At 35.3% G+C, this 14,051-nt stretch overlaps 3 protein-coding genes across 3 annotated transcripts; all 3 read right to left on the bottom strand.

The window, feature by feature from the left end:
- Nucleotides 1-2,926: 2,926 nt before the first annotated feature.
- Nucleotides 2,927-4,195, bottom strand: LOC116033367 (ervatamin-B-like). Its single transcript, XM_031276116.1, has 2 exons — nt 3,745-4,195; nt 2,927-3,510 (listed from the first exon to the last, which is right to left on the bottom strand). Exons 1-2 carry the CDS (start codon nt 4,193-4,195, stop codon nt 2,927-2,929), a joined length of 1,035 nt encoding a protein of 344 aa, XP_031131976.1.
- A 2,752-nt stretch (nt 4,196-6,947) lies between these two features.
- LOC116033544 (ervatamin-B-like) lies at nt 6,948-8,962 on the bottom strand. Its single transcript, XM_031276293.1, has 2 exons — nt 8,504-8,962; nt 6,948-7,704 (listed from the first exon to the last, which is right to left on the bottom strand). Exons 1-2 carry the CDS (start codon nt 8,946-8,948, stop codon nt 7,124-7,126), a joined length of 1,026 nt encoding a protein of 341 aa, XP_031132153.1. The 5' UTR covers nt 8,949-8,962; the 3' UTR covers nt 6,948-7,123.
- Nucleotides 8,963-11,678: 2,716 nt separating this feature from the next.
- Nucleotides 11,679-13,546, bottom strand: LOC116031981 (ervatamin-B-like). Its single transcript, XM_031274361.1, has 2 exons — nt 13,051-13,546; nt 11,679-12,456 (listed from the first exon to the last, which is right to left on the bottom strand). Exons 1-2 carry the CDS (start codon nt 13,502-13,504, stop codon nt 11,873-11,875), a joined length of 1,038 nt encoding a protein of 345 aa, XP_031130221.1. The 5' UTR covers nt 13,505-13,546; the 3' UTR covers nt 11,679-11,872.
- Nucleotides 13,547-14,051: the final 505 nt, after the last annotated feature.

The following is a 14,051-nucleotide window of genomic DNA, read 5'->3' as shown; positions in this document are numbered from 1 at the left end:
ATCAAACTTAAAGCTCTTTAATACAAAAATCATAATCCACTGATTCGACATCCTCTTACTTAGCAACAAACCTTTTAGACACTAACCAAGGTAATTGATAACAGCCATGTATGTGATGAGTGGCGGTGGCTAAACAACATACGCCGTACTATATCTCGGTCGAAACTATTATCTAATATCCACTTTTTATGAAACACGTATATAGATTTTATGTTTTAATAAAACTCTTATTTATTTATTGGGAATTACGTGTTACATGATTTGTGTGAAATATGGTTAATCATTATCAATCATTATTGTTCACAACTTGTCCGAGTTGTGCACAAATACTTTTCCATTGGATATATCGTCTAAAATTCTTATCCCATAATTTCTAGGACTCTTTTCATCAGCGTCAGCATTTTGATTTGTAATTATCCCCAATCAATCATGTCTTTCTATAAACAATAAGAAAATGATAACCTTATCACATAAAATAAAATTCTTGCCACATATTTTATTTTTGTTAAAAAAATAAGCTGAATAAAAAAATTATGATTAATCTTTTTCTTTAACACATCATATTAATCAAGAGTTAAAAAAAAATAAGAGCATTTATAATATATATTACTCAACTCAAAAGAATAATAAATTAATCTAGGGCTCTCCATTTGGAAATATCATAAGTTGAATATAGGTGGAGTAGTTGAATTTTTGTCCTCATTTATACGGGATTTTTTTTTTTAATTAATTAGTGCTCTTTGAATCGATCTCTTTATGTGAAATAGAATATTTATATATTTATTGATTATTTATAAATTTGTAGACGTAACTACAAGTTTAAAATGAAATTAACTTAACAATTAAATGAAAAAAAAAACAAATAGTATCATATTATTATGAGGCGGTAAGAATCATTTTACCTAGATTTTGATGATATTAATATCATATTAGGGCTTTATATCCCAATTATTTTAAAGATTGTATTCAGCTAGATATCTTTTGTTTAGGCCAAAAACTTAGGATTTATTTGTATTTTAGCTTGAAGTTGAACAACTCATTTTATTAGTTGGATGCTGCTAAAGCATCAGCTACAGTGAACCAGTAGAACTGATAAGTAGAGCAGATCAGACCAGTTGGATCCTCATTGTTGTTTTCAGAAAAAGTTCTAACTTCACCAGCTGGAGAGGCGAAGCAAACCAATAGAGATTTTCAAAAGCAATTGAGATGAAGACATCTGGAATCCTCCCAGCCGTTAGATGAAGAAAGGACAAGTGTTGCACGTTCCTTTTCAAAATTGTGCAAAATTTGAGAAAAAGGACAAAAGTTGTTACCAAAAAAAAAAAAAAAAGGAGGACGGAACATACATTTGCAGCACGTTGGAGTCAATAGTAGTATTGGACACATGTCGCCCAGAGGGTAACAGACATATTCAAATTTTATGGAAGATTATTAGCCTATCCTCATCTTTATCCTATATAAATAGATGACTCCAAGACTTAGAAAGAGTTGTTGATTGCCCCCAATTGATGTGCGGTGCCTAAGCAGAAATCGCTATAGTGCTGTGCAAAAGAATTCAAACTGAAGCTAACCAAGTTCATACTTAGAACAACTTTTGAGCTTAAAGTGAATTATCCAGATTCACAGTTTATGACATTTTTTTAAGACAAACAATACAATCACATTTTAAAGTTGTGGTTGAAGATCTAGTGCTCAAGGTGACTCTATGGCTAACCCTTGGAGTAGAACTATAGAAGATTAAATGTTGAATATCGGAGGGGACATCCTAAAAATAAAATAAAATAAAAAAGAAAAAAGAAGAAAAAAAAAAAAAAGGAACACTGCCGCAATTATAGTGTTTTGTGGAATGTGGATATACTGTGATTGGTTTAACATGTATTTTGTGACAAAGAATACTAGTGAAAACCTCCTTGAACGTTAAGGAGAAAAGTAGAGTAGGTAGTTACCTAACCACTATAAAAATGATCTCTCTATACTTTTACATTCTGCACTTTACTTTTCCAATTGATCGAATCATTACTTTACACACAAAACACACTTATTTATATAAGCTTTAAGCTTTTTAAAACGAAAAACCGCACTAGAAATAATTTTTTAAGTCTTCCACTGGCTATCACTTGCATGCACTTAGCTAGTAGTGATAAGCTCTATTTTTTAAAAATTGTTTTAAGCATTATGACCCTGGTCCACTGTATAACAACCCGGAGGAAAAATTGTGGGTCGAATCGCTGTCTCATTGGTTGAACAATCATTATTACAGTTGTATGGACCATATTATCAAATAATGTACATTCGGTATAAAAATAATATACTTTTAATATATTAAAAATTTACATTGTATTCAAGGGATGTACATTATTTGTGTACATTCAATACACAAATAATATATATTTAATATATTAAAAAATGTACTTTTTATTATGATCCACACAAAACTACATGGACCATGGTCCACGCAATTTATTTGCCTTGGTCGAATTAAATTGGCTGCTTAGCAGCCTGAATAAATTGTTGAAATATGGCCCATAGGGTGGGCTATAGAGCCCACATCTATCATCTTTCCAACTAGTCAGTACCCATTAGGCATTAGCCAAATTAATTTTTTTTTTAGACTAAATTGTAAATCATTTTAGAGATATTTACTTCAAATATTTTAATATGTCAAATTGAGTTGAACTGGACTAACCGACTAGCCGTTTAAAAATGTGAACTCAGTTGTCACAAGTACAACACTACTCACATTAGTACTAGCCCATAGCCCATGACAGTTTGATCTATCCATTATTAATAGCTCAAATCACTGGTACAATAGTTGAATTATAGATGCAAAATAGTTTCATAGCTTGTCTCAAATTACAAATATAGGATTATAAAAAAAAACGTATTAGTAGATAATTAATTCAAATTCAATGCAATTTATGGTTAACTAAGCAGTGGGGTACGCAGCATCATTAGCAATGCCACACAGCCCTCCCTCCTCGTCGGTATCCCTCGCCATTTTCATGTACCCTTTTTCGCCCCACCCCGTGCCCCATGAATTCTTTATCACCCAATATTTTTGACCGTCATTTCTTGCACCGTACCCCACGACGGCGACGGCGTGGTAGGATCCGCTGCCGCAATCGCCGTCGAAGACGCCGCTCGAGTACAGCTGGAACTCTTTCCCGCCGACGGTGATGCCGGCGGCGACAGGTTGGCCGCTCACGGCCTGAAGGAGCGCGGATTCGGTCTTCTCGACTTGTTCGAACCCGGTAATGGTCGCCGCCGTCGCCTGGGAGTTTTGGGTATTGCACGTGCCTTCAGAAGCCTTGTAGGGATAGTCGGATTCCGACGAGAGCCCGCCCATATCTTCTATCGATTGGAATGCATCAGTGATCACTCCGCCATTGCAGCCGAAATGATTCGGGTCGCAGTCTAGAAGGTGTTGTTCCGACAAGGACACTAATTTTCCGGTCTTGATTTCATTTATTCCCTCCACCGCCGCCACCACCGCAAATGCCCAACACGCCACTGATACGTATATACATATTTGCAATCACGAAAAGGTAAGTTTTGTCACACTTTACAGGTGACAGGCTTAAATCAAAAAAGCAAGATAAATCAGGTTAAGTTATTCATGATTAATCAGTTTAAATTAAGAAGGTAAACTAGTTTAAGTTATCCTGCTCAAATTAAGAAAGATATGTCAGCAAAAGTACAAGCAATATATATTTATGCATGGAACAAATATTTTAAAATACTCACAACAGTTGCCTTGATTTTTGACTTGAGTAACTGCGCCTTTCTCTCTCCAGTCCAAACTATCCGGAACATCATTCGAACTTCCATTCCCATTTGAGTTTCCTATAGGGAACAAATTAAGGTGATACAGTAGGCTGTCCACGTTAAGCAACGAGGTTTGGAACTCCTCATGTGTCAAATCAGCAAATCTATTGAGGCCTAATTTGTATGATCGAGTGCCTTCGCTGTTGAACGATTCAATAAACTCTAAGTTTTGTTTGAAAATTTCGAACCGTTGTGCCTTTTCAACGTCATTTTTGTAAGAACGTGCATGGTGAGCCATCCACTTCTCGTGACGCTGGAGCAAGGATAATGGCTCTTCTAGGGTGCGGGAAGTGGCGTGGATAGTGCACGTCCACAAGAGGAACAGAAGGATTGCAAGAATAATGCATTTGGGATCAAACTTGATTGCCATTATTTATGTATAATGCTGCAGACTGGGGTGAGGATAGGAGGTCTCAAAACTGTTTATAACTATTTATAGAGCACCAAGGTTAATGTATAAATGGCTAATTAGGTCTAGAGGGTACATAAAACACAGAATAAAACAACCTAGCTCGCTGGTGCTCATATAGTTGATAACAACCTAAAGTGGATTTATGGTTGGTCCCCTGCATGCCGTGGGGTTTTCTCAATTTAGGATTTTTCGTCAAAAAATATCGTGAATTTTAAGGAGTTTTCTTTTACTCATTCATTATCTCAATTAGATAACAAATCATATATAAATACATATTAACTAAATATAACTCAATCAGCTAATAATAGCTATTTACCAAATAAAGCCATAATCTTTTATGATACCTCATCAAGACGACCCCTAATGCATTTCAAAACCAAGTCTAGGACTTCGATCTAGTTTCAAAACTTTTGTCAACTCGTTAAAGATTTGAGAATATATAGTAATTTAACTTTATACACTCATACATTTATCTTTTAGGAATAGAATTACTTAGAATTTCAATGTACTACATCAAATTATGTACATTTTATTCATAGTCAATCAATTACACGTACGCCTTCAATTTATAAGGTGTTATACTATTTTTTTTTAGTGACGAAGGGAATTCGTAGTCAGTATTATTCGAGAGTGTACATTAAGTAAACCCTAACTACCTTGTGATCTTAGCCAACAACATATACAAGAGGTAAAGCAACCTAAGTTGGCACAACAGACCAGCTCAAATCAAATGATATTTTCATTAATATAATATGTTTTCTTACCCTTGTGATACGGAGTACATATGTGAGCGGAGATAGCGGAGTTTCATCGGAAAGTCATTCAATACCCTTAACAATTATGAAGTAGAATGCTATATAAACGATTATGACGGTTATTGTGACAGGTATTGAAATTCATGTTATTAAGCGGAGGAATATTTGGTGCAAATTGTGATTACGGTTTGTATTTTTATGAGAAAAAAGAAAAATGAGTGATGAACAACTGTGAAGTCGGTTTCAAAAAAAAAAAACAACTGTGAAGTCCATGGATGATTACAAAGAATTGTTAGCTATACGAGAGTAACATATCAGACTATCAGAGTATTGATTGGTTTGCCTTAATAATCTTCCATTGCTAAACTGTTGAGTGGTGGTGTCCTTAGCTTGCATGCAAATTAATTGCCATGAAAAGTGCAAAATTTGTATTGACGGACCGAATCAAATTCTTGTTTGTGTGTGTACTACATTGACATCCCATAACACAATGCACTTATTTAGGATTCAAAAACGCGCTTTCCATCATGAGAAAGTGAAAACAACTATTTGAAACAATCGAGTCGAGTTGATTTAATAATTATAATGTTTTAAATTTGACACTCAAAGCGAATAGTGCACAAATAAAAGGCTATTTTATGACATATCAAATAGCTTATTAGCCTTCTTAATTTGGATTTTTCAATTATACGCAACCAATAGGTTACTAACTTCTCCCTAAATCAAATAAAACTGACCTATTAATATGTTTACTTGCCTTTTTTATTTAAATTTGAAAAATAGAGAAGAATTATCTATTTTTCTATTTATAAAGATTACCATTTTGTCTAGCTTTCTGAAATATATGATCATATATAGTACGTAATTAACGGCCTCAAAGTGTTTAAAAAAAAAGGGGTCTCAAAGTAGGTCATCGGATTAGGATCGAAAAATGTTAACTCGAGAAGAATCGGGCCACTTAAGCTTAACTCGTGTGAACCAACCCACAGACCATCTAATATTTTAAAATAATTTTTTTTTATATATTTTTAAAAATGAAAAGATTGTTACTCATTCTTTCATTAAAATATTATTCTTTGAACACTCAACTCTTTAAATTATATTAAACATTATTGTTCATTATATTTCATATAATATAACTAAAAATGTTTTAAAAGAAAGTAGTATGAGTTATGATTATGATTAAAACATTAAAACATCATTATCGATCTATGAAATCATAATATATATAAATTAAAATTTATATGTTTTTTTATTTTATATTAAAATATAGTACAGTATACAAATAAAACAGTCACCTTGCATAAAACTAATACGAAATAGGATTATAGGAGTAACATAATTGACTTAATAATAACGTTCTTCAAACCAAGGTTTTTTTTAACTCTTACAAGGACACCCCCTAATAGTGATATTCAAAAATCAAAATATGCTTAATTGGTTTGAAAGTATTAATAGTGATGATCAGAGTTGAAAACGGATTGACTTTATAATATATTATAATTATTAGATTTTTAATATATTATATTAATAATAATTTTATCAATATTAAATAATTGATATTTTATTATAAATAACTTCATCATAATCATTTTTCATTAAATAAATCAAATGGAAAAAAAAAAATTAACATTCGTCTAAACAGGATAAGATAGTTGTCTAACTTTCAGACAAACATCACCAAATAAAAATATTTTCTGAAAAATAATTATTTTTCAAAAATTGATTTCTGATAAACATCTTCTGTATTTTTCGAATGGTCCAAAATTTAGAACTATTGAAGGATCAAAATTAAACTCTCCTCCTTCCCGTTGGATATTCAATTCCATGAAGTTAAAAGGTAAGGTACGGTGCAGATCTTGAGGGCAAAGATTTTCTGAATTTCATGAAATATGAAAGTAATTAATAATAAGACAGACCTTTTAATAACTTCAACAATATCGGAGCTTATATTATACTCCATAATCATTAATACAATTCATATTTCAAATACAAAATAAAACTGTCACCTTGCATGCAAAATAACTTGCATAAAACACTTACGAAATAGGATTATGGAGTACCATAATTGAGTTAATTATCCAAATTAACGTTACGTTCTTCGATGAAATCAAGGTTTTTACTTAATTAATCACATTTCCAGCATAGGGTAAACAGCATTTGTGGCAAGGCCACAAAGTCCTTCATCACCATCGCCCCTCGCCATTTTTATGTATCCCTTCTCGCCCCAACTTGTACCCCATGAATTCTTCACCAGCCAATACTTCTCTCCATCGGCGGTGGCGCCATAGCCCACGACCGTAACGGCGTGATGGGACCCACTGCCGCAATCGCCGTTGAAGACGCCGCTCGAGTACAACTGGAAGTCGTCGCCGCCGATCGTTATGCCGATGGAGACGGGCTGTTTGCTCACGGCCTCAAGGAGGGCGGCTTCGCCCTGTTCCACTCTCTGATAGCCGGTGATGGTTGCCGCCGATTGGCCTTGGCGGTTGCACATTCCTTGGTTTCCGTCGTACGGGTAGTCGGAATCGGACATAAGGCCGCCGATGTCCTGTATAGATTGGAATCCCTCGGTGATCAAGCCGCCATTGCAGCCATAGCCGTTCTTGTCGCAGTCCAGAAGTTGTTGCTCCGACAACGACACTAGTTTCTTGGTCTTAATTTGGTTTATTCCTTCCACTGCTGCAACCGCCGAAAATGCCCAGCATGCACCTGAAACATATTATTAATGGAAGTGAATAGCCTTTATTTTGGTCCATCATTGAGTTGCTCATATGGCTAACTTGATAACTATAAGGTTACAAGTGTGGCCTATTGACTTTTTTTGTTTAAGTCAGAAAGTCGGTCAGTTATAGACAACCTAAATTGATTTATCTCAGTTGGACGAAGGTCAAATCCAGCGTCATGCCTTTCAAAAATGTGGTAGTATATAATGACATGCATAAAGGGTTGCGCTTTTTCTACGATTTATAGTTTTTCGGGTAGTAGTAAGTGTTTCTTTATTTGCTAGGATTACAACAAGGGGTTTATGTCACGGATTATTTTCCGTGACCTGTGTTAAGACCCAATGAATGAATGAATGGAGTCACTGGGGAACTTTACGGGTAAAGGGGGTGTTAATAGCAATAAAGAAAGTTCTGCCTTAGATGCTAGGTCTGGCCGAGTTAGGCACGCCGACCTGATTTAGTTTGGGAAGTCTGTGGTTGGTCTAGGACTTGACTATAAAGCGAGTCTATTCGATTCGATAGGCACAACTGGTTGGGTGCTATTGACGCACTCCGGATGAGCCTATGGCCAGGTGAAACCAGTTGGAACGTACGAAGGAAGGTTGGTCTGCGGGGTATGAGGGGCCCGGAACACCCCATGGGCATTGTGCGCTACGCCGGACCCTATGCCCATGTCATTTACCTGGCCTCTTACACACCCTCACATGTAGAGGCTATGGATTTCCCTTGTTACCAAAAAAACCATATTATTTGCACATGCAAACAATAAAAATCTATAATTTTACCGCAATCGCCTTGATCTTTGACTTCAGTAACCGCTCCCTTTTCTATCCAACTCACATTGTCCGGAACATCACTCGGGCTATCATTCCCAAATGGGTTTCTTGGGTGTAGCCAATTAGGGTGGTAGAGAATGCTGTCGATATTAAGCATTTTGGCTCTGAACTCTTCAGAAGTCATATCTGCAAATTTATTGAGACCCAGTGTATAGGATCGGTTGATAGCTTTGTTGAAAGACTCGATGTATTCTAAGTTTTGTTTAAATATTTTGAACCGATTGGCCTTTTCAACATCATTCTTATAGGAACGTGCATGTTGAGCCATCCACTGCTCATGAAGCTGTGGGAGTAAGGATCTTTCTTCAAGGGTGCGAGAAGTGGCTTCATAAGCGCACATCCCCAAGAGGAAAAGGATTGCAAAAATGCATTTAGAGTCGAAGTTTAAGGCCATAATGGTTCAGGTAAGTAAGCTAGCTATAGAGGATGCTTTGTGGATTAAAGCTTTTGTGAGGAGATAAAAAGTCCCAAATTTGCGATAACTATTTATAGGGAAATTTTAAGTAATTAAGTATAGATTTTGGGAGAAGATTTTATATAAGTTAATTCCGTGAGGTGTTGACTTACGCCAGTTGCGGGAGAACAAAAGATAAGTTTAGTTGTTAAGACATCGATGGACTACCTCGTCAACTGGCCATTGACTTTGCTGGGAAATCGCTGGCCTCACGACAACACTGTACTAATAACGCTAAATTGTATTCAATTACTCGTACATTAGTCCTTAAGAATTTTTGTAATGTTATTTCCGTGTTTGTTATAAAAGATTTTTTTATACGACATTTAATATTTTTATCACTCTAAAGCTCATTTTAATCTAATTCAACTTGTGGTGGCAGAGTTTGACAAGTTTAACTTATAGCTCTTTACATTATTTCACATATATAAGAGTTAATTTTTTTAGGGGCTTTTACATTTTTAGTTTTATGAAAAGTGTAATTTTTTAAGCATTCTAATATAACAAGGAGACTTTTTTTAATGGATAGAGGGAATATTATATTGAATTATTGAGATCGATGTCACAAAAATGGTTCCATTTAATAAAGTTGTAGCTTCATTGTCAAAAATACCCTACAAAAATGGCCCCGCAGGCCAACTTCAAAACCGGAATATTATATTATATTCTAATAATTTGACTTAATTAAATAATATTATATTCTTTCGTGTTTAGAAATTTTGAGAATCCCACAGGCTAACTCGCGTAGCCCACCAACCCACGCAGGCCAATAAAATTATTTCCTATGTTATACTCTTGATGCAATACTATTTATTAAATCATGGATATGAGACGTAACCTGCCAAATGTTTTCATATTTGTTCTTCGACAATAAAGCTATTTAATGGTTCGGCTCCAAGCATGATAATTAGAGTCATGTAAGAATGGATTTTCGCCAAAGGGTATGAAAAAGGGGCTATTCACATATGTTGGATAAAAAAATTGTCACCATGGCCAGAACATTTTTTAGTTGGCTTTGTGTTGTGTTTTCTGTAGCCATAAATAATGATAGAAGCGTAATTAAATTTGCTCGGATACCATATTAAAATGTGAGAAACATGAAAAGAAAATGTAGCTTTATTGAATGAAAACTAACTGAAAGAGTACAAGCATTATTTGCTGCCTATGCAACCAAAATAAATAAGCACGGGAAACAACTAGAAGCCACAATATCTATAACAAATTATTTCTATCATCTACTAAATAATAATAGACTAATAGAAATATTCAAATATGACACTACCGAAAATTTTTTTTTTTAAAAAAATGCATGGAAAAAATTTGGCTGGTTACGTTACATAGCCATGGTTTAATACTATTTATAACGCTTAAAAAAAAAAGCATTTTTCACTGAATTCATTTCCCGTGTACATAACTTCTTCTTTCCGTGTACATAACTTCTTGACAGCGGAGATGGCGGATAATGCAGTTTGTGGAGATTGTCGTTTAGTATCAATCACTGGTCATAATATAACTTCGTAAGCTGTCTTTTGTTTTCATAAGTTGATCGGCTTCCCGTGTAGATAATTTGCTTGCCTTATGATTTGGTGGAGGACCGAATTTATGTATTATTATATATGAACTGTAGTGCAACTTTTTTTTCTTTTTAATATAATATTAGGTTTCTCATCTGATCTTATGCAGGCTAATCTTAAATCCCCATCACTCTTGTCCAAGAACTGCTGAATAAGATAAATCGTGACTCTTCCCGTTAGTCCCTAAGTTCCATCTATTGCCTGTATATATACTCTGCACACAAAGGGTCTTCATCACCTGTGATTGGTCAAGGTCTTTTAATTTTCAATGAGATTCGATTTTCTTACACTGATATTGTCATAAAATTTTATGGTGATCGGTCGAATCAATTGAGTTATCCTACGAGGCATTGTAGTGCAACTTATGGCAAGGTTTTGACTCTTGAACTGATTGAGTATGCTGAGTGATCGAATAAGAAAATTGCCAATTTCCAAATGGTCTCATCGAAAAGAATAGTTGGAGAAAATACTAAGGCAATCGGCTGAGATTATGGAATGATCATTACAGTGCCCATGATATGAGATGGCTTGATTCTAGGAAAATATCATTGGCTAATAATTAGGAAAAGGTCAAGGTTTGCTTTGATCCTCTCATCTCGTTGAAATCCAAGACAATTACTCAAATTTGACAAAATCAAAACAGAAGCATATATATCATAAACCACAATTGAAAAGTCGATAGATGAACATGATTGATGGTGAAACTACTAATGATTTTAAGCAGTTCAACCATGTTCTGCCAATAGTATACATCACCTTCCTATCAAGTCTTTCTAATGGGTGTTTAGTTCAAGTCGTTTTACATAATTTTAAGCTATTGTGACTTGTATCAATTTTAGACTCAGCTCCACGCTAGCTCATGAATAAAACACATATAATTAAATTATTTTTTTAGTGACCAAGGAAACTTGCAAATTGCTATCTGATGGTGTACACCGAATAAACCCACCTTATAACTCTAACTAGTAAAGAACCATGATAAAGTAAACGAGCCTAAATTATCATAATTAACTGACTCAAATTAAGAAAGTTAATACGTCATTGTCAATTGCCACCAAAAGTCAAGTTCAAAACCTTGTACAGTAGGGCGAACAAGTTCAAAAACAACCTGTTTGAGCTTATATTATAAATATTTAGTAATTGATCTTTGGGTACAATGAAACAGAAATCAGAATTTATATTACACTCTACATTGCGGAGTATAATCTAAACTTTTTGGATGGGTACAAATATAATATTACTATAGTTGATAGAGTGCAAAATATCTTGCAAAGCAGGGTTTAATTAAACTTAATCAATGGTAGGGTAAGAAGCCATTTTAGCAAGCCCACAGAGCCCTCCCTCAACCATATCTCTCGCCATTTTTATATACCCATTCTCGCCCCAAGTGGTACCCCACGAATTCTTAACCAGCCAATACTTATCCCCTTCCATGGTGGCATCGTACCCCACCACCGTGATAGCGTGCAAGGAGCCGCTGCCGCAATCATTGGCGAATACGCCGCTGCCATAATGTTGGAGCTCGTAGCCGTCGAGAGAGATGATGATGGAGACGGGCTGGTTGCTCACGGCCTGGAGGAGCGCGTCTTCGCCCTGCTCCACTTGCTCGAACCCGGTTATTGTTGCCGCGGCGTAGCCGCCGGTGGTGGCGCACGTGGCTTGCTGGTATCCCTTGTAGGGATAGTCGGATTCCGACATGAGGCCGTTGGCTTCCTGCACGTACTGGAAGGCCTTGGTTGGCCAGCCACCGTCGCAGCCTTTGTTGGTGGTGTCGCAGTCCACCAGTTGTTGCTCCGACAAGGGAACTAGCCGCCCGGTTTTTATCTGGGTTATTCCTTCCACTGCTGCCACGGTTGAAAATGCCCAGCATGCACCTGATTCATAAAAGGAATAATTATTTACAGATATATAGATTGGGTAGCAGAACTGACGAGAAATTTGTAGTCCCTATTTAAAGGTATCATCAGGTCAATTTGGCATAATTATCCTAGTTGGCAAAGGAAGTAAATCAGTCTAAATTGCTTATAAGTGAATTTTAATTTTCCACATTTAGTTTCAGGACTTTTAAATCATTACTAGGTTTGGATTCTCTGACCCTATTTCTAGTCGCCGGTGATCAAATTTAGACAAACGACTTATTTTGAAGGGTAAAATTGTCATTTTCAGCCCCCTCCTTGAGAAGTTTAAGAAAAAATGATAATTTTACCCTTTATAAGTTACGTGACCAAAAATTAGATCAACAGGAGTAACAATTTAAAAGTCGTGGGATTTATCAAATTTGAAAAAAAAAAAATTCTAATCAATTCAAACAGAAAAGTTCAATAAATTAACTCATTGAGTGTTGAACTTGTAACCTTTTTGTTATTAAGCTAACAACTTGACCGAGTTGATATTGATGACTGATGGTGAGTACAAGACTATTACATACACAATAATATATGAAATAAATAATATTACTCACTACTTACCACATCGGTGTTGATTTCTGATTGCAGTAACAGCTCCCCTCTCTATCCAGTTCACACTGTTTGGAGCATCAACGAGACTCTCATTATTTCCAAACGAGTTTCCTTTTGGAAACTTAGTAGTAGGGCGAACGAATTTGTTTGCGTCAATAAGCATTGTGGCTTTGAACTCTTCGTGACTCATATCTGAAAATTTATTCAGACCAAGTTTGTAAGATCGGTTGCCAGCTTTGTTAAACGACTCAATAAACTCTAAATTTTGTTTGAATATTTTGAATCGATTAGCTTTTTCAACGTCATCTTTATATGAGCGTGCATGGCGAGCCATCCACCGCTCATGACGTTGGACCAAGGATGCCTCTTCAAGGGCAAGGGTGCGGGAAGTGACTTCGTAAGCACACGTTCCCAAGAGGAAAAGGATTGCAAGAATGGATTTGGAATTGAAGTTTAGAGCCATAGTGGTTAGGGCAAGATAAGCTAGAGGATGAGTAAGGTGGTGAGTTTTTTGTGAGGATACAATGTCCCAAATATGCCATAACTATTTATAGCTTTCATCCATGCCGTTTGGGGTAGACCAAAACAATAATCATATATTTTTTTTTATTAGAAAAATATATTCAGGTAATACTATTCAAATAAAATGTTGCGATATTTTTCTTGTGGAACGCGTAATCATAAAAGCATAGATGATGCGTGATTACTTACGAGTTACGACACCATTTGCGGGAGAACAATATAAAATTTTAATAATTAATCGTCAAGTCATTGATGGAGACCACGGCGGTCGTCACTCGTCAACGAACCCGACATTGACTTGGCTAATTAAATCATATTCAATTATAATTGGTTAGTCATTTTTTTTATTATTAATTTTGTTAGTCATATCGATTATATTGAATTACTCATTAATTAATATACTTTAGTTCAGTTATGATTCATTTGAAAACTAAAAAAATTAAAAAATTGAAAGACATCTTTCTAATTTTCAGTGTTTGGCTATCTAA

This window comes from Ipomoea triloba, chromosome 10 (genome assembly GCF_003576645.1).
Source record: "Ipomoea triloba cultivar NCNSP0323 chromosome 10, ASM357664v1".
NCBI lineage: Eukaryota > Viridiplantae > Streptophyta > Magnoliopsida > Solanales > Convolvulaceae > Ipomoea > Ipomoea triloba.
Note: the sequence above shows the minus strand (reverse complement) of the source record. Positions and strands in the feature narration are given on the sequence as shown.